The sequence below is a fragment of the Taeniopygia guttata genome, chromosome 8 (assembly GCF_048771995.1).
Source record: "Taeniopygia guttata chromosome 8, bTaeGut7.mat, whole genome shotgun sequence".
Taxonomy (NCBI): domain Eukaryota; kingdom Metazoa; phylum Chordata; class Aves; order Passeriformes; family Estrildidae; genus Taeniopygia; species Taeniopygia guttata.
In genome coordinates, this window is record NC_133033.1 from 30,054,530 (window position 1) to 30,081,029 (window position 26,500).

A 26,500-nucleotide genomic window follows, 5' to 3' on the forward strand; every position below is an offset into this window, starting at 1 on the left:
GGGCCGGGCCGTGCTGCGGAGGGCGGCTCCGGGGGCGGAAGGGGCGGGCGCGGCGTGGCAGCGGTTGGCGGGGCCGGGCCGCTTCCTGCGGCTGAGGCGGCGCTGCGGGACCGCGGCTCGGCGGTGCGAGGAGCCCGCGCCCGGCGTGAGTGAGGCGGCTCGGCGGGCCGGGGCGCGGGGTGGGCCGGGCAGCGCTGCCCGAGCACCGCCGCGGCCTCTGGGGCAGCGTGGGCTCCGCGGCTCGGCACGGCTCGGCACGGCTCGGCACGGCTCGGGGTGGCCCTCCGGCCGGGCCCGGTGCCCGTCCCGCAGGAGCTGCGGCCGGCAGAGCCGAGTTGTGCCGCGGGTGCAGGGCTGGCACAGCCGCCCCTGAGCCTGTTGCTGCCCCGCGGACAGCGCGGTTTAAATGTCTTTATTTTGTGCGTATGCGTGTGTGTGTGTGTGTGTGTTTTCCCCTCCTCCCCGGCTTTTAACGTGGGTTTTAGGGGATTAAATCTGATGCAATCGGGGGGCTAAGAATAGCCTGGCGCACGTTCCCTGGCGGGTGCGGGGCGCTCCGGGCCGCGCACACGGGACAGCCCCGGCGGGATGCGGCGGTGCTCGCTGCCCCGGCTGCTCGCTCGGAATTGCTGTGCGGTGCCCTAACCAGGAGGGATTGCCTGTCTTTATTTGCAGGGAGCTGTGAACCTGAGTAATTTGCAAGTGTGGCAGACGGCAAGTCTGAGCTTATTCTTCATTAGCTAGCACCGCTTGTGTGTCTGGGATAATGCTCCTTGAGAGTGCTGCCTGTAAAGGTTCTTCTTCACGTAGCCAAACAGAGCTCTAACAGTTCTGTAGTTCAATTTAAATTATGCCAAAAATATTTTGCTTATTGTTGGATGTAGGGTTCCGGTCTGACAGTCTTCCGAAAATGGTCTTGCTCTTCCTAAATTTAATTTTATTTTTTGTCTTGTGAGTGCTACTTGTGTTTATTTTAAGGTTTAATTAATTCTTATTCTGTCATTGCTTTTCCCATAGTTCAGTGGTTTCCCCTTTCTAGCTCTGTTTCTGGAGGGGTAGAAGCCTGTGACTATCAGTGTGGAAGCAGAACACCTTTCTGTTCTTTTAATAGAATTATTTTTACAAAAAGTTAGGCTTATTGCTTTGGATAATAATTGAATTAAATGTATTCCTAAGTGAATAGCTGTCAAAAATTAAATTGGGGCAAGCTATGCCCTTGTAGAAAGGGTTAATTTACATTAGAATTAGAAGTTAGTGGTTGAATATGAAAGGCCTGTGCAGTTTGCCACTGTTATTACTATCAGAAAAGGAATATTTGGAATGGAAGTGTGGTGAGCATCAGGCAGCATCATTCATCTTTGCAGATGTAGTAGCATTATTAGCATCCCTCTTACCTCTGGGGCGCAGTTATCTTCAATTTCCAGACACAAGTTTTATCTTCTATCAAATTCTGGTTCTGCAGTGTAGCTGGTGAGCAGCGCTGTGCTGTTTATTAGGTGCCAGCCTGCCTTAAATCTCTGCTAAATGTGTGAGGGAGAGATACCTCCTGGCTCCGAGCAAGAAGTGACAGTGAGCACCCTGGCACTTCAGATATTTTTCCCTTTGGTAGAATAGTTTTAAGGATTCAGGGAGGCAGGCAGTTTGCTGACTTTATAATGCGTGTTCTGTTTGGTAAGGAATCTTTGTGCAGCCGTGGTGGAAATATTTTTAATGTTGGTGGTGTTTTCTTCTGCTTTATTTTCTGCAGTCCAGGTGTTGTTAATCTGGGCTCTGAATTTATAACTGGATAAGAGCTCAAAGGCACATTAGTACGTGGTTGTGGGCAACTCTGTTCTCTTAGAGGGAGACTGAAGAGGGGAAAGAAGGTTCTTTTGATTTGGAAATTCTTGGCTTTCTTATTTTTTACAGAGAAGGAGTAACTGAGAGGTGTTTTAAAAGATTTTATTCTATTATCAGTGTTAATGAATAGTGAGACACAAGAGATGTAAAACTTAATGCCATTCCATCAAATACCAAAAGGATATTAGCTCATTTGTAGAGACAGAGCCTAGCAAAGCATTCCCTCAAAAATGAAAAGTAACCCATAGGAAATCACTTTTTTTCTCTCTTTTTTTTTTTTTTTTCCCTGTTGGATCAGGTCTTGAAGTGTAGAGTGAAGGTTTCTCTTCACGGTGCATGGACGGAAAGCCAATGCGCAGGTAAGACACAAAAACAATTGTTCTTCTCTTCCCCAAATAGGATAAATCATGTCAGTTGGTTTTCTACGTGCCTGGACTGTAAAATGTTGTGTGGTTTTGGGTTTCTTTTAAAAAGCCTGGCTATGGGGAATTGGGAAATAAATCATTCCTCTTTAGTCCTTTCTTAAATGTATTTAGTTTTCAATATTTACGAGACCAGATGTCATTAATGAAGAGTATAGAAGACAAGTCACAGTAATTCTTCATCCCCTGTTCCTCTTCCCCCATTTACTGTGGTATTTGAAATTCAGTATTTAATTACTTAGGTATTCAAACTGTGGAAAATAAACTGCCTAGGAATAAATTTAAACTTGGTTTCCAAAGGGCATTATTTTTCCCTTAAGGAAAGGAGTTTGGTGAGGTCTTGGGTGAAAAGGAGATTTCATTTTCTAATTATGGATGCCAGCTGCCTCAGTTCTAATGAGCTGGAGATGCAGCTTAAGTTTAATTCAGGGGAGTTCTTGCTGTGGTTGTGTCAAAAACATTCTCTCTCATATAGGGAAAAGTTGTCACAGTAGTTCAGCACAATGACAGGTTTGCAAACAGGGTTCCCTGCTAGCTCTTGTTGATTTCCTTGCTTGGTGGCAATCCCACAGCAAAATTTAACAGCAGATGCATTTCTGTACATGATCCAGGCTGTGTGGAAGCAAAGTTGCCTGAAGTTCTTCACCTCTGAATGAATTGGAGAGAACTCATGCAGCTTGCTTGGTCTCTTTGTGCTCTTTGGGATGTTGAAAGAAGGAAAACTTTATTGTGGGTAAATCTGTAAACACTCACGTAAGGGAGGGCAAGGCTTTTAACCATAGATGAATATATGGAGCATTCTAAGCCACAGAAACCATTAGCCTGGGTTCTGTGTAAGGAGGCAAATAGTAAGTAGTCACTTAAACCCTTGAAGAATGGCACAATGCTGTTTTAATTAAATGAATTTTAATGAAGTTAATTTGTTGTGCTGCTGCTGCAGTTCAGCAGTGAGTAAGCATGGGATATGACAGAGGCATTTCTGAGCCTGGGTATTGTGCTGCATTTTTGCCAAGATAAGAAGTGTGGTTTGGTCAATAAGGAGCTGTATGTGACTTTTGCAGTGAATTCCTTTTCCTCCAAGACGGGTTAAATAACAGATGAGCTCTCTTTAATCATAGCCTTCTTCAGTGGAGATTGTTTAAATCTTCACCAGCTTTTTAGGTTTTGATGTTGTGCTCCGTTTATCAAGATGTTTTTGCAGAATGATGTAAAATTGGTGACTAGCTTGGCTTGTGTTCTTGTTTTCTCCCTACATTTTGTGTTCCTGATGGGGAAATTGAGGTTCTAAAGTTGTTTCTGTGTCTGTTGTTTTCTGTGTCACACTGAGGCAGAGAATTCACATGCTGGAGTTTGTGTGTCTGTGGGTCTGTGGCCTTGGACTTGCTATTGTGGAAGTTCTGGCTGCCACTCACTTTTAGTTTTTGTGGTGGGCAGCAGCACAGAGCTGAAGAAGTGGAAGTTTTTTATTATTGCTGCAGACAATTGCCTGACAAGCACATCTCTGCTCTGAGCTGTGGACTTCAGTTCTGGAATACACTTGCCTGCTTTAAGGGCCTCAGTGTGGGTTGTTAAAATTTCTGTTTGTTCTTCTCCTATTGCCTGTCTTAGCAGAAAATGATAAAAGGTTCCTGATTGGATTTTGGGCACAGATCTTCCTATGAACTCCAGCTATGCAGATGGCAGAGCACTTTCTTTTATCCTTTTACTCAGGACTCTGGAGCCAATTTAACACCCTCACATGAGGGTTGTGGTAGGTCCTGCACGAAGAGGGGAGTGGGGCTTGGCCAGTAGTGGGTTAATACACACAGTGAGATGGTATCAAACGTGTACAGTATTCAGAGGGGAGGAGGAACAGCTTGAACAGACAAGGAATTCCAGCTATTCCTGTCAAGATTATAGCAGGGAACGCAGAATTACTGCTGCAAACAGGATTTACCCTGCATTAGGAATTAAGGGGTGGTTGGGGCAGGCTGTTCTTGCTCATTCTCCGCAAGAGAATGTGGCTTTGCTGAAAGGAAAAACAAAGCAGCAGGGACCTCTGAGTGAAGAGCATGGTCCCACAGCACCCAGATGAGGAGGGCAGAGCAGATCTGATGGCCAAGGCCAGACAGGAGTCCTGGACTCCTCGGGCAAGTAGGGGTGAGGAAGGGAGCAGGGAAATCAGCTCAGAATGGGTGGGTGCACAGTCAGGTGCAGAGATACCTTCAACACAGCTCAGGCATGAGGGCTTGAGCAGCTCCCAGACAAACTGGGGAAGCTCTCCCAGCTCTTCCTCACCCAGCCTTTTCCCATCTTACAGCAGTGCTGGATCAGAGCAGGTTTGAGCAGACAGACCTGGCAGGAGGAAAGAGGCTTCAGATCCTGATCGTGCACTCAGGAGCTTATCCAACTACCTGGACATAGCTCTTGCCCAAACAAACTACAGAAGGCTCAGGAAGGTTTTGGAAGACTCCAGTAATGACCTTCTCTTTCAGAGTATGGGCGTCCTCAGTTTCACCCTGGCTGGGATGTTTTAATCAGTCAGGATGAAACTGAATTTTCTGGGCTTGGTCAGTAAAATTCAAACCAAGCAATATAAATAGAGGCAAACACACCAGATCCTTGCTGTTTTCCTTTTGTGTAACGTAAAATAGTATCTCAGGTTTATCTGCTTGTTTGCATACCTTTGTTGAGAAAGCTTATTGAAACCTTGCTAGCTAGGCAAGAAAATGAATCAGTGGTATTTTTCCTGATAATCAGACTTTTAGCTAACTTAATCCCTAGAGTACTGATACCACAATAAAGCGTTTCCATTTACTTGGCTGGCATGTTGTGGAGGTGACTTCTGTTGCCAAAGGCTAGGCCAAATCAATGGCCCTTGTTCTTGCAGCTCTGTAATGAATATAGGAAATATTTCTTAATTTCAAATCAAGGCACTGACAGAAATCACTAGCCATTTGGTTTGTTATCTTTATTTGCTACTAAAATCTCTTGCTACTGAAATCCACTCCAACAGTATATGATTTTTGGATTCCAGTTGATGCTTTTAGCCTGAGGTGTGTGTTTCATGTCTTAGGCCAGCCTGTTGTTTTCTGCTGAACTGTGTTAAAGCCTGTTTGTAATCTTGTGCTGAAACACACACTGTCTTAAAAAATGCAGATTTGAAAGTTAAGACGCCCTTATGACAGCACGGGAGAGAATTTTCCCTAGGTGTGTGTTTTGAGGTATTTTTTTGAACTTTGGGAGGAGCTGCTGTAAGGATGGATGTCTCATACATGCTCCTGTTAATGAATGAAATTTTGGGCATTAGTGGAATAAAATGGAGGCAGAGCAGCCTGTTTATTTAGCTGATTTAGTGTTGCAGACTGCCTGTGTTCCCATTTGTACTTCTCAGCAGCGTGCTACAAAAACTGATCCTTTGTCAGCCCTTTCTTAATCCCATTGTATTTGCTGATTTTCCCAGCCCTGCGTTTTGGTGGAAGCTAATCCCAGAATATCTGCATAGCTGCGTGTGAATGCTTTATCCAGGCACACACACATTTCCTCTGGATCCTCAGCCCTCCTTAATCACCCTGGCTATTCAGGAGCAGCTCGGAGTTCTGTGGGGAGGGAAGCAGCTCCCCTGCCATGTGAGAATCAAGTGCTGCCTTCTGTCTTTCACACCTCTAAGCTACTGACTCATCATTTCATTCTCTGTGCATATTTATGCATAATGCACACAGAATGCAGTGGAATTACAATCTTTGTGGTGACACAAGCCGGCAGACGTGTCCTTTAAATTCACACTTCTGTGCCTGTGTGTAGCAGCAACCCATCGAGCTTCACATCAAGCATCTGGGTTGATCCAGCTTGAAAAATTCTTAAGCCAATTGATCATTGGGTTCTGCACCACCCGGAGATAAGTTATGGATGAATCAGGGACGTTTGGTTGTTACTCTTTTTTCCATCCATTCAGTCTTCTTTAATCATTAACCAGCACTTTCTCCCCAGGAGTAAGGAGGCTGGGTACAATGCATGCTCTCAGATAAATGCTGGTGGGAACAATACAGGAATGACTTCAGTTCTTGCTAACCAGACACCTTTGCAGTGAGTTAAAGATGTGTTCAGCAGGGGCTCATTTGGGCAGAAAAATCCTGTTCTGTCCTGGCTAGGAAAGACAAGGGCTGCTGCCTAAATCTGGCCAAGTAATCCTGTGGCAAAGATGATACATCCCATTGCCCTGTGTTGGCAGGGAGTCTCGGGCTGTGGGATTGGCAGGAATATTGTGTATTTCTTCTGGCAGCATGGCCTTAATCTAATCTGTCAGTGTTTAGAACCTGAGCCACTCTGAGATCTGCTTTAGGGCTGTTCTTAGTGGGAGATGAGGAAAACCTACAGGTGTGACAGCGGGGTTGTGTGCTTTCCAAAAGGATGCCCTGTCCTGGATGTGCACAGTCTCTTCTGAGCTGTAATTACATGAAATGGGCTTTTATTTGAAGAATGCTTCTGTTCTTTGACTGACAGCCTGGTCAAGACAAAGTGTCCAGAACTGTGGTAGTATGTATCTTAAAAGAACTGTTATTGTGTTCTTTTTTTTCTTTCCAAGGGTTGATTTGACATAGTTTAAAGCACTTAATGCACAATAAAAGCTACTTAGCTTGCATAGCAAGAGCCAAACTCTACAGGGGAATGCTTGTCACCACCTTTCTCCATCTTTTGGTAGAGGGATTAAATTACTTACCTTCTGGCCTTGGCTGCTAAGGACTGTGAAAATAAGCCAATTAGGTAAATTATTCTTCAGCTGAGTTTTCTTGGGGTTTTTGCAGGGGTACCATTAATTGTGGTTGGTGTGTATTGCTGCAAGGGGAGTTCAGTTTATACATTGTTTGTGAGGAACTTGGCAGAGCTTTGAGAATGATTGTCAAACCCCCCAAAGGTGAATTTGGGTTGTGAGGGACAGGAGTGGGTGGAGGAGAGTGAGAGGCAGTGTAACAGCAGAAGGATTTGTCAGAGGTGTCAGGAAAGCAGAACGGTGATGGATGTAGAAAAAGATGGAGCAGGGGTAAAAAATCCATGGCATTTAAGGTGCAGAGGCTGAACCAGGAGCAAGCAGCAAAACCCAGAGGGGAGCCCCAGCTGGATCTGTGTAACCAAGATAGGAGAAGGAGGTAATGGTCTAAAACATCTGAATATGATGATCAAGGAGAGGGTGTGGAGGGAATGGGAAAACAGGCTAAGATGCAAGTAAATAATTTGAACTGCTGCGGAGACTGGTTTCCCAGTGCTTAGAAAGTGCATTTGACATAATAATGAAGGGAAAAGATGCGAGTTTTTTTTTTTTTTTAATTCTTTCCTTCAAGCCTGCTGCAAATTACATTGAGCCATGGCAAAGCCAAGCTTGATTTCTTTTTAACTCTTAATATGAACAGTGAGGTAGTGACAGCTCACAAATGCCAGTGGACCAGGGAAAAACTGGTGGTGGCTAGCATTTTTCAGGACATCTTCAATGGTCATAAGCCATCAAAAAATTCTGATATTTTGCTCAATGTTCTTTAATTTCTTTGAGTGATGGTTTTCCTTTGATGTGGGGAGACGTGGCTGTTTCCTGGATTTTCCTAATTGCATCTGGAACTGGGAAGATACTGTTTTCTCTCTGTGCCAGTAACTTAGTTTATGTATTCTTAAGTGATTCTTCACTTCTAAAGTTACCATCCTGACTTCCTGTTCTTCATTTTTTTGGTAGGTTGATAGTGGTGGATACTTGTTTTATCTTTTTCCTGTTTGGTTTGATTTGGTTTCGCTTGCCTTCTGCCATTCTTGGGGAAGATTGACATTCTTTTGACACGTGTCAGGGAGGATGGATTGAGTCAGGAGCCTCCATAGCTCAAAAATAATTGAAGAGGTGATGATTAAAGTGGGTATTCTGTGAACCTGAAAGATGCTCATCGCAGTCTGCAGGCTGTCTTGAGCTCCTGAAGTCTGTGTGACAGTAGTGTGTTCAGTCATTACAGTGATGAGTGACCCCGTTAAAAACGTAGGCAAAACAGAGAAGTTTGGTTAAATCATGGAGCTGGAACCCTTTGCAGTGGAAATCCATCTCCACCTCTGTCAAAGAAAGCTCCAGCACTTGGCAGTGGGCAAGTCAGCTAACCTGTGCTTTGAGTCACTCTGTGAAATGGGGATAATGTGCCTTTACCACACAAGGCTACGGTGAGGTTCAGCTCATAAATATGGATGTGTAGCTGGATATTAGGGCTGTGTGTCATAGAAAGCCTATAAAAACAGCAATAAATAGAAGCCTGCCACAAGTTGGCATTTGTTTACTTCTAAGCAAGCTTTGCTTGGAGTTGGATTCCTCTTCCATGTGGTCACGTGCTTGTTTTCCCGTCCCGCTGTGGACTTAGGGGCACGGCTCCGGCGTGAGCTGCGGAGCTCTGGCGCATGGCTGGCTCTGGGACCCCTGACCATGGTGCTGTATTTGTATCTCCTGCGCTGCAGGTGTGCCAGCACTCGCCCAGGAGAGACCGGAATGGACGTGACCAGCCGCTGCACCCTCGGAGACCCCAACAAGCTGCCCGAGGGGGTGCCGCAGCCCGCGCGCATGCCCTACATCTCCGACAAGCACCCCCGGCAGACCCTGGAGGTCATCAACCTGCTGAGGAAGCACCGGGAGCTCTGCGATGTGGTGCTGGTAGTGGGGGCCAAGAAGATCTACGCCCACAGGGTGATCCTGTCGGCCTGCAGCCCCTACTTCCGAGCCATGTTCACCGGGGAGCTGGCGGAGTCGCGGCAGACGGAGGTGGTGATCAGGGACATCGACGAGCGGGCCATGGAGCTGCTCATCGACTTCGCCTACACCTCGCAGATCACCGTGGAAGAGGGGAATGTCCAGACCTTGCTGCCAGCTGCTTGCCTTCTCCAGCTGGCTGAAATCCAGGAGGCTTGCTGCGAGTTCCTCAAGAGACAGTTGGACCCTTCCAATTGCCTGGGCATCCGGGCTTTTGCTGACACTCACTCGTGCCGTGAGCTGCTGAGGATCGCTGACAAATTCACACAGCACAACTTCCAGGAGGTAAGGAGCTGGCGTGCTGGAGTTGTGATGTAACATGCATCAGCGTGGCCTGTGAAGCTTTCAGCAGCTCTCGTTTTGTCCTTTTTTCAAAATCCTGCCTTTACACGTGCTCTGTGCCCTGATAGTGATGGGTGCCAGTGATGGGACCCATATGATGGGTGCCAGATGTTAAGTGGGGAAGGAAGAGGAGAGAGGTGGCAGGACTGTGTTGTACCAGTGGTTTGTATATGATGCACAGCATTTCTTCCCTGAGAGGTGTGTGGTGAGTGCTGTGTGGGAGAGAAGGCCATGGGTGCAGTTTGATTTGGCATTGAATCTGTCGTGCCTGCACAATGGTCTGACATTCCACTCCTCTTCTGGAAATATTCTGGATTCTACATGGTTTGGGGCGGGGGGGGGCAGGTGTTAAAAGTAAGGACAGCACATCAATGGAATCCAAAAAAATTGATGTTCAGCTCTGGGATTGGAAAAGTGGGTGTTTGGGGGAGCGTGAGGCTGCCTCAGGGGAGTCTTCAAATCCCTGGTTGCAGCAGAACTAGAGTTTTGCATCTATTATTCAGCAGAAGCTGTCTGAAAGTAATTCAGATGTGTAATATTGTAGCTGACCTTTATAAATTCAAGTTTCTCATCCTTTGTTAATTCTGCCTAGATGATTTTTTAGTGAAAAAGAAAAATGCCAGCAGCTGGTTCAGAGAAGGATCAACATAATAATTAAAGGATTGCATGAGCAATAGTCAGAGTGGGTCTTTACTGAACTGATGCAAAAAAATCTCCTCTTCCCACCAGCTTTACAGGGAGATCCTCTCTAAAGGGAGGAACTCCTGGTGCTAATTTAGTTTCCCCAGAAAAGCAGCAGTATGGAAGTGCTGTGAGTGATGGCAGCTTGTCTCTTTTTTTCATCTGACATGCAAGAAGCAGATTGGAATTGTATTAATTTCAGTCAGGCAGTACTTAAGAAAAATCTGAGCAGGAGCAACATGACAGAACATGACTGTTGGACACAGTGAAGACAATTATTAGTATCTGACTGTGGACACAACATCAGTTTACTACAGAAGCTGCAATTAAATACATCTTTTCTAACCAAATTTTCTAACCAAATCGAATTTGCTCTTTAAAATGAGCTTTTTTTTTTGTAGAACTTGGTGGTTTCCCAAAGCCCTACATTTTAGCTGACCACTTCATTTGCTCTGTGCTTCTTTTCTTCTGGTTTTGTTGGTTTTTTGGTTTTTTTTTGTTTTTTTTTTTTTTTTGGGGGGGGTGGGGGGATGGGGGGAGCAAGATGCTATCCAGATGGTTGTTTATTTTCAGTGCTTGGTTGTTTTACTGGTTATTAGATCTTGTTATTACATGAGTAAGGCATGCTTACAAGCCTCTAAATAACATTTTAACAGCTTGACAGTTTTGTTTTAAAATGTTTTAGCATTAATACATGCAGCTGGCTGTTAAGAGCTGCTTGCTATGGGTTTCTTTTCTTTTGCAGTCCCTTGAATACAACTTTCTGTCTTCCTTATTCCTGTTAAAGCACATGAAGGCAAAAGAGAACACTCTTTCTCGAAGATTATGTAAATTATAATTGACTTGACTTAAACACAGTCTCTGGAAAACAGAGGCTTAGATTAGAGCACTATTTCTTTGGCCTGGGCAGGTTTTAGTGTCCATTTCAGTGCCCCAGGAGTTCTGCAGCTCTTCATCCTTAATAATAACTTCTTTTGCTTCCACTGTTTCTCTGCAAGACAGCGTCAGTGGTGCTGCTCCTTGGGATTGCATTCCATTCTGGCAGTGTTTTCCAGTTGGGGAGTGGGTTGGTGATCCCTGGGGGAAGCCAGGCACTTGTCTGTTTAACCATCCTCCACTGTGGAGGTTGAAAACTGATAAAAAACTTGCCTTCCTGTGCGGAGGCTGTGTGGTCATTGTTCCTCCAAGCTGGCAGAAAGGAACGTGAGCTGGGAATTTCCTGGGTGGCAATGTGAAATATTAAGCAGCAGGCACCAGGCCAACCCATGCAGTTACTTTGAATGCAGTTTGAATTGCTTTATGTCCTCTGCTGTGCTAACCTCTTCTTCTATTAAATTTTTATGTGTGTTGCTGCATTACATCATTAACTTTTTGGTAAAATGTTTTTTCAATTTTTCCATTCCTCCCAAATTGTTGCCTATAACCCCTAGTGGATTTTGTGCATATAATGTGAAATGGTTCTATTAACAACTCCACTGTACAAGAACAGCCTTTGGATTTTTTTTTTTTTTTTTTAATCTCTTGACATTTGTGTGTAGGGAAAAATTATATTTATGGGTGGACAACCTGCACTTTTATCAACAGACAAAAATTGCACTCTATATTGTATAGTCTGACCTGAATTCTCTCTGTTTATAAAAGCATTGATGTTCAGGAATGCTGCAGAGGAAATGAAATCCAGCCAATTCTTTCCCACTAAGCAAGTCAGGCGAATTGATCATTAATATTAGTCAGGTAATTATGAGTGTCCTGATAATTAAGCAAAAAAAAAAAAGCCAAAGCATTTAAAATAATTATTTGTTTTACTATGTAAACTAACAAGTCGCACAGAAGTAATAATTTGGTTTGAAGAAGTGCTTTGAGTGCTTTGAATTTTGTGAGGCCATCAATGCAACTGGGTGTCCTGGGGTCAAAGGGAGAGACTGGGTGTGCATCTTTAACTCGGGAGTTTCCACAGCTGCTGTTTTCAGACTCTGCAGAAGCTGCATTTAAAAACCATCAGACTAAAGTTTACACATAAGCTTTGTAGGAGGAAGGGAGACTGTGGAAAAAAGCTGATAAAGATCTTTAATGACCAACCCATTTCCTATTTAAAGGCTGAAGGAGTGTGTGGGCCAACCTTGCTGTGGCCTTTACTGTCCCCAAAAGCTTAGGGTGCCCAAGAACCAAGTCTGGTAACTGATCTCATTGTCCTCTTTGTTCTTTTTTAACAATATTTTCTGTTGTCAGTAATTGCATATTTGTTCAGTGCCCATAAATAACTTCTTCAGGTAATTAAAAGGACTGCACAGCTGACTGCTGTTGAGATGATCATGTCAAAGAGTGTTTTTCTTTAATTTGTGCAGCAAATAGTGAAATAAATAATGGAATTCTAATGTGGTCACAGATGATAAGGGCAAGCCAACATTCAGTTATTTTCTGTCCCCGAACCTTTTGGAAATTGCAGGCTAGAGACTGGGAATTCTTGCAAGGAAGGTGAGCTGGCAGGTATCAGTCAGGTCATTTCTGCAGTTTTAATTTTGATTCTTGTACCTTTCCCATCTTTCCTGGTGTCTGTGCAGGAGCTGTGGTGGTGTGTGAGCTCCCAGGGCAGTCTGACTGACTCACTCTGTGTGAGCCAGTCCCCCAGCAGCAGCCAAGGCCTCCTGAGAAACTTGGTTGCTATCTTGGATGCTGAAGGAATTAATGTGTTTGTCAGTGGCTTGACTTTCACAAGAGATCAGTCCTTAGGGGCTCTGGGGCTCTGATTCCCTCTTCAGTGCATCTTGACTACTGCATACTCCATGTGTATATTTAGAGCAAATGAAAAAGGCAGGATCAGATGAGTCTCCTGAAATATTTTCTGTTCTGCCACAAATCAGGCTTTCTGTGTTCTCTGCAATGCCTCTGGTAACTTGTTTGAGACTCTTATTTTTGTGCGCTGTTTTGCTTTCCTTGTGAATCTCTGCACTCTAGCGCTGCTTTTTAGTCACGTATTTATTGCGTTTTTATTTCTGCTTTATGTATTAGACACGGCAAACGAGGAGGCTGATTTTAAAGAAAGCCTTTGTTTTTCATGAATTTTGAAACCTGATCAGTGTGTTTAACCCTTTAAAAGTGTTAAAGGGTGTAAAAGGCATGCCCATCTGTAAGTGTTTTGTTGAGTTGCTGCGGGCTGCAGTCTGCCCTGTGCAGCAAACCATTCACATGTGTTGGTCTTGGAACTGATGAGGATTTGGCTTTTTACTGGGTCAGTCAGTGAAGTGCTGGAGTGCTGAATGGCTCTGATGCTTTGTCCTTACTCCCTTCCTTTTTCCTCTGCCTTTCCCAGGTGATGGAGAGTGAGGAGTTCATGCTGCTTCCTGCCAACCAGCTCATAGATATCATATCCAGTGACGAGTTAAACGTACGCAGCGAGGAGCAGGTGTTCAATGCCGTGATGGCCTGGGTGAAGTACAGCATCCAGGAGAGAAGACCCCAGCTGCCACAGGTAATTTTGGGCACAGTGACATTCCAGGCTGCTTTATCCAGGGGGAGAGGAATGAGGGATGGTAGGGTGGTGCCAGAACGCTTCTGAATGCTGTAAAGCCATCAAAATTCTCTCTGACTCCCACCTGTGTTAGGTTGCTTGCACCGTCCCTTCATCTAGGCTGGTCAGAGCCTTCATTAGGGGATTTGTTGGATTGTTTCCAGCTAGGACTTGCCAAACCAGCTCACTCCAGCAGTCTGTCCAGCCAAACCTGCCTGCACTGCTTGGAGACTCATATCAACACCACAGTGGAGAAGAAAAGGCTTGTCTCGCTTTGCAGTGCTTCTTTGAGCTCTGCTGCTTGATTTGTGCCTCAGCCTTCACGATGTTACAGTGGAGCTTGTCAGAATGGTTTTGTTGGAAAGTGATGCTTCATCTAAGCCAAGGCATTTCACAGAGCAGAACCCATTCTGACAAAGCTGTCAGCCCAAAGCCTCTGAAGTCTGGGGCTGGATGATCAAAAGAGGTGAGCATCTGCCTGCCTCACTGTTTCTGCTTTGGAAAGAGATGTTAAATGCAACTTTATTTACTGGAAAGCTTTTGAAAATGGTTTTAAGTAAACAAACCAAACTGGAAAAAGCTGCTCTTCTCAAGGTAGCTTTTAATGCTTTTATAACTGTTTGCCTCTGTCTGTACATGCTTGGGCCTTCAAATTCTAAATCCTTCTGAAAGATGTATTGTTTCTTATTGTTCATTTACTCTGCAATGCCACTCGAGTTTAAGAGAGCTAAATGGTTGATAAAACCACTAACTTAACTAGTGTTCAGGCAGATGCCTTGACATCTGTAATTTTCTAAAGTTTTCCAGCTGTGACCTTAGACCTGCTAATAGATCCAGTGGATTGTCCCTTTCTGAAGACTGATTTTCTGCTGGGTATTTAAACTGGGATATTGAAAAGGCAAATGTGCTGTGAGACAAGCTGCATTCAACTAAAATTCTGTTGTTTTCCATTTGATTTCTTGCATCTCCGTGGGTATCTGTGGTTCCACCATAGGTGTTCTGGTTTGTGTTTTAGGTCCTGCAGCACGTCCGCCTGCCCCTGCTGAGTCCCAAGTTTCTTGTGGGTACAGTGGGCTCTGATCCACTCATTAAGAGCGATGAGGAATGCAGGTAAATCTCCTCAGCCATTTACTGAATTGGATTAGGTTGTTCCCTGAAACTGTGCTCATTTGTCACTGGTAAATGGGTGATGCCTCACAATTTAGTCTTTGGTAACTGGCAGGATAGGAGAAGCAAGAAAAATTTACTGTTTGCATAATAGTCACTGGTGCACCCTAGGAGTGGTTTTGTTCTTTCAAGTTTTCAGTGGAATGGCAAACTTTGAGTGTGCAGTTTGACTGGTAAAAGACCTTTCAGTATATTGATTTTCATTTTGCATTTTTTCTTTTTTTCACCCCCTCTAGTCATGGCCTCTTATTGCAGCTTAGCTCTTGCACGGCTTTCACAATGATCTCAGTAGGATCTGGTTTTTCTATGTAGAATGTCTGCACTTTGATAGCTGAATTGGACTCTGGGAGTACAGTCTGCTGTTTCCCACAGGGTTAATGCAGGAAAGTTTTCATTTCCTCCTTTTATGGTATAAGTCTCACCTTTCTGGTTCTACAGAGTTCTGTATCGTCCACGAAGCACATGATCTTGTGCATATTGTAAAGAAGTTCAGGGCGTAGGCTAAATTGTTCTCTTCCTGAATAAGCATTCATTCTGGGGGAATTCCACATTTTAGAGGGAAGGAGGACTTTTTTGTTCTTTTTTGTTTTATTCAAGGGTTTGGAATATTAGGATTAGTCCAGGTGGCAAATCATGAATGGATGGACAGTGTGAGCTGGCCAGAGCTGATGGAGAAAATATTCATCAGAAGGGTACTATCTCCATCTATTGGTCATGTGTGTATTATGTATTTGTGTGCTTTCCAACTCCTGTTCTCTTCTGAGGCAAAACCACTGACTGTTAAGTTTTAGCTTGAGGCAGGCTGGGTTTTTCTTTTTTGCACAGTAAGCCTGACAAATCTCTTGTCATATATAGTTTTTTTATCAGTCTTTTTGCAGCAAACTATTATCTGTTGTGAACTCTGGCCAAGCACTGGGGCTGGTTTGCTGCTGTCCCTGTGTCAGTGGCTTGTAAACAACCCGTGAGTGTTTAGGTGACAGCGCGTTTAACCGGAGCTGCTCACGCTCTTCTCGTGTGACTTGTCAATACCTGAGGTGCATGACTAGTGCTGGCTGCTCTTCCCATCGGTTCTGATTGGCCCCTTCTCCCGAGACTGAGCTCTGGGGGTTAATATTTTCCTATCTTGAACAGGGATCTGGTGGATGAAGCCAAAAACTACCTGCTGCTGCCCCAAGAGCGGCCGCTGATGCAGGGACCGCGAACGAGGCCGCGCAAACCCATCCGCTGCGGAGAGGTGCTCTTTGCAGGTGTGTGTCCCTGCAGGTGTGGCTGTGCTGTTAGCAGGGGGTACTGGAGAGTCTTGAGGGGCCATATGAGGAGTGGCTGAGGTCACTTGGTCTGTTCTGCCTTGAGAGGAGAGCTCGTCATGATTTACAGCTTCCTCATGATGGGTGAGGAGAGGCTGGCACTGATCTGGGCTCTGTGGTAACCAGCAATAGAACCTGAGGGAATGGCCTGGAGCTGTGTCAGGGGAGGCTTAAGTTGCATGTTAGATACAGGTCCTTCACCCACAGTAGAGTCTGGCACTAGAACTGACTTCCCAAGGCAATGGTCACAGCACCAGGCCTGACAGAGCTCAAGAATCATTAGGCCAACACTCCCAGGCACGTGGTGGGATTCCTGGGGCTATCCTGTGCAGAGCCAGAAGAGTTGGACTTTGATCCTTCCAACTCAGGATATTCTGAATCTATGTATTTTTCCCACTGGCTTAGGCCAGAAGACTCCAGGCAGGACTTTCTGGTGGTAGTGTTCCCATAAAGTCTTCAGAAACCTATTTCTAATGTGACCTGTACATTAATATTTGAAAGTTTAAGTTAACTTACTTTTCTTACTCGTGTGATTTCTTTGGTGCTGTGCATGCCACAGCATTTCCAAACTTCAGTTCATGCCCTTGAGAATCTCCTTCTACTTTGTAATTTCAAACCTCAGAAGGAGCGACTTAGAGACGAGTCTGAAGGGGGGATTTGTGCCAGGAGCAGGGGCAGTTTGTGAGCTCGGTGAGTGTTTTTGTGACCCTGGTTTTGGTGTTTGGCTGCAGTGGGGGGCTGGTGCAGCGGGGACGCCATTTCCAGCGTGGAGCGCTACGACCCCCAGACCAACGAGTGGAGGATGGTGGCTTCCATGAGCAAGAGGCGCTGTGGGGTCGGGGTCAGCGTCCTGGATGACCTCCTCTATGCTGTGGGAGGCCACGATGGCTCCTCCTATCTTAACAGTGTGGAAAGGTAGGTCTCCATAAGTCCCCTGTGCAGAATTTCAGCTGTGAATGTTTAAATCTGGGAATTGGCAATCCTAATTGCCTCTTAGGAATTGAGTTCATTTTGCCATTTCCTCCTGCCTTGCACACCCCTGGTGCAAAACACTTTGTTGTGTTATCCCCAGCTTAATGGGACAAGCCAAAGCCTCTGGCATAAGGAAGGAATCTCTAGGAGATTGGTCTGGGTGTGTTGTTGGAAGGAGTGGTGATCCTGGTTAACCTTCCTTGCAATTGCTGGTTTGTGTTTAGCGTTGTTGAGGAAAATGAGGTTACAGTGAGCATTTCTTAGATGCTGAGGGAAAGATCCTGGATTATTTTTGTGAAGTGGCAACTTGAGAATTGAGGAACCTTGGCACATAGGCAGAAGAAGGAAAACAGGTCAGTATTAGACCTGTGAAAGATTAAAGTCAAACAAATTTTACCAAGATTCCTGTTTCTGGGAATTGCATGGGGCAATTCCCATGCCTGAAAGCCACATGACTCAAGCTCTCCTGCTAAATGAGCTGTACAAATACCTCCTCCCACCTCGAGCCTCCCCTTCTTCCCACCTGTCTCCTCAAATGCTCCCAACTTCCCAAACCATGACCCTAGTGTTGTATCTCCCACATCCTGCTATGCACTGTATTTCTTTGTCTCTGGATTCCCAAGTCCATCTTGTATCCTCCATATTTTATCTGGAAGTCCCAGTGCTGGCTGAGTTCCTTTGTGAACTGCAGGGAACAGAGCAGAGTTAACTCTGGCTGTTGCTCTTTGCTGCAAGTTACCGCACGCCAGCCAGTCTCTCTTAGGAGCCTGAACCTTTGATCTCCAGCTTCATTCATCCCAACCTGCAGTTTCAACTTCCCTGGAATAACATGTAGGGGATGCATTGTATCACTTCAGGGCTTTTATCCAGCTTACAAAGAGCTGTGCTGCAGTTGAAGCTCAGGATAGGCAAGTTTCACAGCCTTAGTAGAGCTCCCAAGCATGGGAGAGTCTGAAGCAGACCTAGGCAGGTAATTTGTCCTGTTTGGTGTGGCTTTTTTCCAGGTATGATCCAAAGACCAATCAGTGGAGCAGTGATGTGGCTCCCACCAGCACCTGCAGGACCAGTGTTGGAGTAGCAGTTCTTGGAGGTTACCTCTATGCTGTGGGTGGCCAGGATGGCGTCTCTTGTCTCAACATTGTGGAGAGGTACTTTTTAATTACAAAAAAAAACCCCAAAAAAGTGAGGCACAGCAAGAAAAAGGGTCTCTTAGAGGGTGCAGCTGATGCAAACAAGCTGGAGAGGGGATAAGAACTGTACAAATCTTACAGGGATTTTTGTTTGGGGAGAATAAATTCACTCTTCCTTCCTTTTTGTGAAGATGTCAGCACTTCACTCAGCTCTGGTGTTTATTCTTTTGCCAGGTATGATCCCAAAGAAAACAAATGGACTCGAGTGGCTTCCATGAGCACCAGGCGCCTGGGAGTGGCAGTGGCTGTGCTGGGAGGCTTCCTCTATGCTGTAGGAGGCTCTGATGGAACATCTCCTCTCAATACTGGTATGCCTTTTGCTGTCCCTTAATCCCAGTCAGTGCTTGTCCTGGTCCTGGGAGCCCGTCATGTCCCCAGATAGATCTTGAATATCTCAGTCATCAGCTTGTGGAGTTTTGTCTTCTTTAAATATTATTTCGCCATACTATAACTCACTCTCCAGACTTGTGAGCTCCTATTACCTGGTTGTGTGTTATATTTTTACTTTCTCCATGCTTCATTGGGCAGTATGTCCTTAATACAAGGCTTTGATCATTTGCATAGGAGTTGCAAGCACTTTTTTTTTTTTTTTTAATTCCTCCAGCAGCCGTTTTTGCTGTAGGAAGGAAGGTGCCAAAAGTAAAACTGCTGCAGGTCAGTTTCTAGCATTGCCAGCTCCCTCTTGAGTGAAGATATGAGTGTGGAGACAGTAGAGAGAGTAGCAAGAGTTCTTGGGAAGAAAAGAGAGAAAAATGAGTTCATGGCTTTGGAAGAAATGAGAGAACAAATGGGTTCATGGCTTTGGAAGAGAGAACAAATGGGTTGATGGTATTTTTGGTGTGTGGAAATCAGGTCCAAAAGTGCTTTACCTGCTGCCTGCTAACCCTGCTGACCTAACACCTTCCCTTCCTCCGCAGTGGAACGCTACAACCCCCAGGAGAACCGCTGGCACACAATAGCCCCCATGGGCACCAGGAGGAAGCACCTGGGCTGTGCTGTGTACCAGGACATGATCTATGCTGTGGGAGGCAGGGATGACACCACAGAGCTCAGCAGTGCTGAGAGGTACAACCCACGCACCAACCAGTGGTCTCCCGTGGTGGCCATGACGTCCCGGCGCAGTGGGGTGAGTGTGATGCCTCAGGTTTTAGATTTCGTATTTTCCTGTCATTGTTGCTGTTAGAAATGAAGGGATAGGACTGTTTTCAAGCTAAGAACAATTTATTGCTCAGGTAAACATCAGTCTCAGAGGCCATGAGAGGAGTAAGCATTTGGCCATAGCTCAAGAGTAGTCACAAGTTCTTTGTCACAAGACAATATAGAACTTTCTAACCCAATAGACAGTTGCCACAGGGTTTATTTTGATTGTCTAGCCTATCACCTTTAGTTAGTTCTACTTTTATCCAATGTCTTCTGTCTCACTTGCACATTCTCATAACTTCTAAACTCTTGGTTTATTCTATACAACCCTGCCCCTACATTATAAACCCATCACCATCATATCAATGCAGTTTCTCACTTATGTAAAGCATATTCTTACTTACAACTGTAGAAACATAAGTTTATGATTTTTCTGCTTAATGTCTGTGTATTATATTTTTACATCAATCCAAGCCTCTTCCAAGGCTAGAGATAGATCCTTCAGTGTCTGTGGAAGTTTCTGTTTTTCTGATTCCCACATTTTCCAGATTCTGCACTGCATTAATGTATAACTCTGAACTTTATATAAAGTGTTGACAAGTTCTCCTTACAGTTTAGTCAGACAAAACAGTCCTTTTCCAGCCCCAGAATCACAGACAGTGTTACAGCTTCAGGCCCAAAAAGTGCAAACAACATCAAATTGAGGAGAGCAGTCTGGGAGGATGGGACTGCATAACCTGGAGCTGGTATTGGACAATTAACCCCAATATGGAAATGGACCAAAACTTATAAAAGTGTGAAAACTCGTGACCCAGGATCTATCTTGGGTAGAGCCATGGCTGGGCTGTTGTACTGCCCAAGGTGTATCCTTTGAAGACCTTTACTAAATCCCTACTTTATTTCTTTAACACTGCCTAGCCTCTGTTCTAGGTCAGCCTCTCTAGGCATCAAGTGGGGCTTGGTGGGCTCCTCCATGCCACGTGTCACTGTGGGGACAGAGGGCACAGGGCAGGGTGTCATTGTCACTCTTGCTGTGGGGAGAGCACACCGTGAAGTGTCAGTCTTCTCACGAGGCTCTCCTGCTTCCTCTGCATCTTCACTTCTTTTCTGTGAGGGAAAAAGTTTGCTAGAAGCTCTCTAGCAAGACTAGAGGGTGGAGAGATAAGGTCATGCCACAGACAGCTGTTTAGGATGGGGAAATGAGTCATTTGAGGGTTTATTTAAATATTTTTGGGTCCTTATATGTGGTCAACTAAGCCTGAAGCAGAGGAGCTTTTAGGTAACATAGCTGTACTTGCTACTATTAAAGAATGCTATCAAATTAGTACTTGGGTCTTTCTGGATGAATTAGGAGGTGAAAACACCCACTTCCTGAGAGGAAAAAGCTGGGAAACTGGGTTAGCACATGTTCAGGTACATATTCCCAGCATGTGTGGGAGAAGGGTTCCTGGGCTTTCACTTAGGCTGTTGCCTCTCCTCACTGAATGCTGTGAGTGACAGCAAGTTCCCATCCACTGCTGATGGTGGTGCTTTCTTGTAAACAACAGGTTACTGCAGTGTTTTCATTAGTCATCATGGCTGGGGAGATGTAAATTATATGGGTGTTTATCATTAGATATTGGATTATGTGGGAAAGAGAGGATGAGTTCTATCTGTGAGTTAGTATTCTAGTGTCTGGTGGGGCAAGTATGAATCACAGTTTGAGCAACCATTGGTTTTAGAGGCAGAGAACACATCTTTATTTCTGTTCTCCAAGCACAGAGTGAGCTGTCCAATGCTGTCCACTTTAGTTTGTCATTAAATATTGACTTTTTATCAGCTGCTTCTGTGTTTGCTTTCTATAGAAACTGCTAAACACATGCAGCAGTATCTGCAGCTCTTCTGACTTCCTCAAAGGCAAAGCAGGGACCATTTTACATTGTGTCCCTTCCCTTTTCTCTGTTATACTGCATGTTTTCCACTGAAAGTGATCATGGTTTTGATGTTTCAGTGATTTTGTACTTCTGCAGAAAGACTAAATAGAAAGTCTAGAGGCCAAGGTGCTTACAGATGGTCCAAGCCCCAACTGGAGAGGTTTGAGACCAGGGGCTTACCTGTGGTTCTGTTACTTTAACCAAATGTTGTGGGCTGGTAGATATTCTTTCTTGGGGAAGAATTTCAGTCCAGAACATAAGTTTTGTATGAAAAAGGTTTAGATTATTATGTATTTATCATCACTCAGGTGGTTTTACTCCTTGTAGCTGGCAATAACAGGAACCCTCTGCTTTTTCTTTGAGAGATTCTCTATTCTGAGATACATAATTAACTTTCAATGTCTCATTTTTTAGGTTATTTTATTTGTGTCATGCCCTAAAGAAAAAAAACCCCAACCCTCTCGTGCAGACTGCCTTTCACCAAACATGGTTATTAAATAGTTTTATGAATATTTTCATTCTAACCCTTCTTTTCTGGACATCCCAGCTAAGTAGCTGCTGTCTGATGGCTGTTTTGCAGGTTGGCCTGGCCGTGGTGAATGGACAGCTGATGGCAGTGGGGGGCTTTGATGGCACAACGTACCTGAAGACCATTGAGGTGTTTGATCCAGACGCTAACACGTGGAGGTAACTTGAATTTGTGTGACAATCAAACAGTGAAATCCATTGCAGAGAACTTGTGTGGGGTAGAGCCATCACAACACTCCTGTTCTGGCTGCTTGCCTTGTAATTAAGAACTACATTTTGAAAAATATCCCATTATGCCCCTTCTGTTCATTTTGGGCTGAGTCTCTCCTGCTTCCCAGTAAAACTGAGCTTGTCCTTAGCAGAAGGAACTCACAGCCACCATGTAGAATTTGGCCTGTTCAATTCTTGCTTTCAAGCTGAGGCAGTAATTTCTGAGTCCTTTTGAAGGAGCTAAAACAATTCAAGCACATAATGTTATTCCTCTTTACATCAGCAAGATTCAGCCACTGGAAGGATCTCCAAGCTAAGATAAATAACCTGAAGTTGCTGATCAAAATATATGCTGAGCAGAAAAGAAAGAGGAAAAATAGCCTTTCTAGTCATAACTATACTTGACAACAATTGTTGGTGTATTTATTCCCAAGTGTAATTAGTATAAAGTGTCAAGCACCTGTGGCTATTTTTGCTGTTGTGGTGATATGGCAAGGGTGGGGAATAAAAAGAAAGTAATGTCCTTATTCTTACTAGTGATAGTAGGAGTTTAATCTTTCACTGATAAGAATGGCTGTCATGAGCAGCAGTGGAGGAATTTCCCCTGGTTTGGTGAGCCACAGGACCTTTTGAACTGCTGAGGAAACCAGTTGAGGGAGAGATTCCTTAGTAGAATGGTTTCAGCTACTCCCTGGGACAGTCCAGAGTTGGAGTTACTGTCTGGCAGGCATTCACACAGTTTGGGAGATTTTTCAAGGTATTATTAGCTTGTGGTTTTTTCCTCCACTGAACTCAACATGGGTGACCATCTTCTGTGGTCTTCCCTTTCCTTTGTATCTTGAAGATATTTTTTATTAGTGCAGCTTGACTGAGAAACTGTTCTGCTGCAATTTAGCTTTAACAAAGCTGTTTGGAGAACTTGCTTCTCCTGTTCCTGCCAGCAGACTCCAGTGGCACAGAGGGGAATATGCAGCTGCAATCTGTAGGGATCTGATATCCCTATGAAATGCAGACACCATTGCAGTCAGCAGATGGTGCTTGGGGTGTGTTATATCTTGGTTGGTTCAGCTGATTGCAGGGGTTTAGATGTACAAATTAAATTAGTTGAATTGTGAGGACTAAGTCTAGTCCTGTGTTACCCAAAACCTAGCTTAAGGTCAGCTTACAAAGTTCTTTTCTGTCTTGCACATGACCAGACAGGGAGCAGGAAGTATTTATTTGAGTTCCAGAAATTTGGTGTCAAATCAAGCAGCAGTTTCTGTTCTGAGAGAGAAAGACATGAGCAAATATAGCTGTTTACTTATGAAGTGCGTAAGATGGGTGCTCCACAACCTCTTCTTCGCTTTAATGATGGTTCAGTGTTTGCCATGGCAGCTCCCAAGGGTTGGTGTCCCCATGGAGGAGGATGTGAGCCTGTGTGTGACCCTGGAATGTTGTCTCTGCAGGTTGTACGGTGGGATGAACTACCGGCGGCTGGGCGGAGGCGTGGGGGTTATCAAAATGACACACTGTGAATCTCATATATGGTAAGCTTCCAGAGGGAGGGAGTCCCCTGCCTTCTCATTCCTAGAAAAAACTGAAGAGACTTGTTGACACTGGACCTCTTTGCAGCTCTAGTATGCACGGTCTAGATCCAATGTAACTCTTTGTCGGTGAACTCTTTCTATGGAATTATAAAAATTGACTTCTGTGAGAGTGTGCCCCGCGGGAGACCACGCTGTCAGACTCCAGGGAACCACTGGACAAAAGTAGAAGTGTTGCTTATGTCCGTATTTTTTCTAAATAGTTCTACATTTTTTGAATAAACCAAACTGTAACAGTTATTGTAGCCTAAAAGATGCTGATGTAGAGCCTATACACTCCATACTGGGAGTCTGGCCAGGAGGGATTCCTGCTTTCCCTCCTGCTGTGGGAGCAGTGGATGTGGCAGCTGTTTGGTGGACGAAAGAGGAAAAAAAAAGTGATACAGAAAACATTGCTTTTGCCTTATTTACAGAGAGCTTAAAAAAAAAAAGTACTTGACCTGCAAGGTGCCACCTTTGCACAGAAGCTTTTCTGTGCACAGAGTATATTTATTTTTTCATTTGATTTGTATCATGTATTTCCTTTGTATCGCTCACAGCGATGATTCCAGCTTTTTATATACATCTGTGTGTGCATATATATATGTATTTTATATATATATGTGTGACTTGCATTTCGAGCTGGTGGTTTGGGCAGGGCTGTGTCCTGCCAGCTACTGTGGTTCCAACCCTTGTGGTATGATCTGGGGTCTCTTAGAGGACAGGAGAGCTGTGAGGATGGGTGCCCTGAGTACCTTTTCAGAACTGGAACTCTCATTGCTCGACTCAATCAGTGAAGTGCCCAAAAAGTGTGAGAGGAAAAGGATTTCAAGCAATGACTTTTTACTGTACGAAAATTCAGCTTTTCTCTCCTCTCTCCTGTATGTGAACCTGTGCTGGTTTAAAGGTAAACCAGCAGGGGAGGAATTAACCCCACAGAAATACCTTGTGAGGGATTTCAAGTCGGAGTTACAGTTCAATAGAAAGATGACAGTTACTGCAATGAATACACAAAGACTGGCTTAAAACCAGTCCTGATTAAATGGTGGTTGCAGTCCTGTTAGAGTGATGGATGAGGTCTTGTCAAAAGTGCTGGTCCTGTGGAAAGGCCTGCTCCTTCTTTAGCTGTCCAGTGGTGGTGGTTGTGTCCAAGTCCCCAAACCCCCAGATCATGGACCCTCAAAGCCAGGCAGGAATGTTGAATCCCTACCCCAGAGCAAGAGATTTCCCAATGAAATGACAGAATCCTGAGTCATAGGATATTTTGGGGAGCCCTTGATGGCCCATTGGCAGAGCTGACCCCCCACTTAGGCTGGGTGTAGTTGTCACTTTGTGAAGACAGCACACTGCACCCAGCTCAGAGCTGTTACAAAGGACCCACCACTAACAGGAATAATGCAGGAATAATATCAGTTCATCAGAAATAATGTAGGTGGGTGTGGAATACAGTTTGGCTACACCCACACTGGTACTTTATCCTGCAACCATTGACAAAACCTAAATCCACCTAGTTCTAGCTCACTTCTAAAAGCCTTTTTCCTCCTATTGTCTGCTCAATATCAGTTCTTGTCTGAAGCAGGGTGCAGGTATCATCTGTTAATTCTGACACCCACTTCTTGTGTTGCTGGAAGGGCAGATCCACAGCCAGCTCCTTCCTGCTGGAAAACAAACCCTCAGACCAGCCTCACCTCATCTGCCCTCTTACCTGTAGAATTCTTGACCATGATGGATGGTGCCCTCTCTTTGAGTGATTTTTGTGCACTTTGCCTGTGTCTGGTTAGAGCAGGGAAAGGTGTGAGGCTCATTTAAGAGTTTGGAGGGGAAGGGCTGTTTTCTGGCACTGTGAATAATTGTGGAGTCACCCAGGACTGGGGGGAGAGCAGAGAAGAACTCAAGACTTAACAGTTTTGTTTTTACTGTAATTTCTATTGTGTATGGAAGAATGACCTTTTGCACCTGATCTAACAGTGGACCTTACTAAAGAGGACTGTAAATTCTTGAGATGAAAAAGGCAGTGCTGACATCTTAAGTTCTTTAACTTCATAGTTTGATTCATGTAACCCAGACTTTAATGTGTTTGAATATAGTAAAAAATACACTACAGTCATAAATGGGACATTAAAACTTTTTTTAAAAGGCCCTTTCTCCCTAAAGGTCCGTATTCTTGTGTTTACATATGAAGATCATTTGCACCTTTACAAGGAAAACAAGTATTCTGTAAACAAATGTTTACATGTATCATTTATGCTTTTTTCTAGCATGAGTAACTTGTATAAATAGTGCTATCTTAATAAATTTCTTCTACGCTGTTCTTGGTTTGTTCCTTGGGGTGAAAGCAGTGTGGAGGGGTGTTTTTCTGTGGTTTATATGGAGAAAGATGATGGAGGTTTTTTTTCCCAGCTAAATCCCAGTAAAAGAGGCTTAAAACTGCTGTTTTTTGTTACCCTTCACATCCCTCAGAACCAGCTTTTTCTGAAAGGAACTATCTGTGTTATCTGGCTAAATCTTATCTCTGCTCACTTAACTGCATTTAACAATTAGGACAACAAAAGGAAGAGATTAAAAGAGGCTATAAGAATTTAGGATTTTAGAGATTATTTATGCAAATTTGTTGGAAAGAGCTGAGCACTTAAAACTTAGCCCTGAGTGTAACAGTCCTATTTTCAAACCAAATACAGGTGCCAGTTATTTCCAGACCTTGTACTCCTTTGTCCAGTGCTCTTGTGACTCCAGATAGCAAACTTTGTCTGAGATATTTCAAATAAGGAAACTAAAGCACCAGAAGTGGTAGTTTAAGTAGCCTGCTGAGCTGCCAAGACCTTCAGAAGATCACTTAGCTGCTTTTACTAGAGTAAGAATTACTACAGACTTCAACCTCAACATGCAAAAACAATCCATCTTCAAGCAGTAATGAATGTGAAACCAAGTGCATGTTTGTTTAATTCTGGAAACAAGAAAACTGCCTAACACATGA

At 44.4% G+C, this 26,500-nt stretch overlaps 1 protein-coding gene across 3 annotated transcripts; it reads left to right on the forward strand.

Moving 5' to 3' along the window:
* KLHL20 (kelch like family member 20) lies at positions 1-25,835 on the forward strand. Of its 3 annotated transcripts, XM_030279657.4 has the most exons (13): positions 1-145; positions 2,138-2,198; positions 8,718-9,291; positions 13,340-13,498; positions 14,553-14,647; positions 15,836-15,951; positions 16,743-16,926; positions 17,988-18,131; positions 18,348-18,481; positions 19,091-19,299; positions 21,807-21,913; positions 23,410-23,490; positions 23,576-25,835. In XM_030279657.4, the coding sequence occupies exons 2-13, from the start codon at positions 2,176-2,178 to the stop codon at positions 23,604-23,606; spliced, it is 1,857 nt and encodes a 618-aa protein (XP_030135517.1). In that variant the 5' UTR covers positions 1-145; positions 2,138-2,175; the 3' UTR covers positions 23,607-25,835. The 3 variants fall into 3 exon arrangements, with proteins under 3 accessions (XP_030135517.1, XP_030135518.1, XP_030135516.1); XM_030279658.4 differs by having other exon boundaries at positions 2-145; positions 23,410-25,835; XM_030279656.4 differs by lacking the exons at positions 1-145; positions 2,138-2,198 and having other exon boundaries at positions 8,671-9,291.
* Positions 25,836-26,500: the final 665 nt, after the last annotated feature.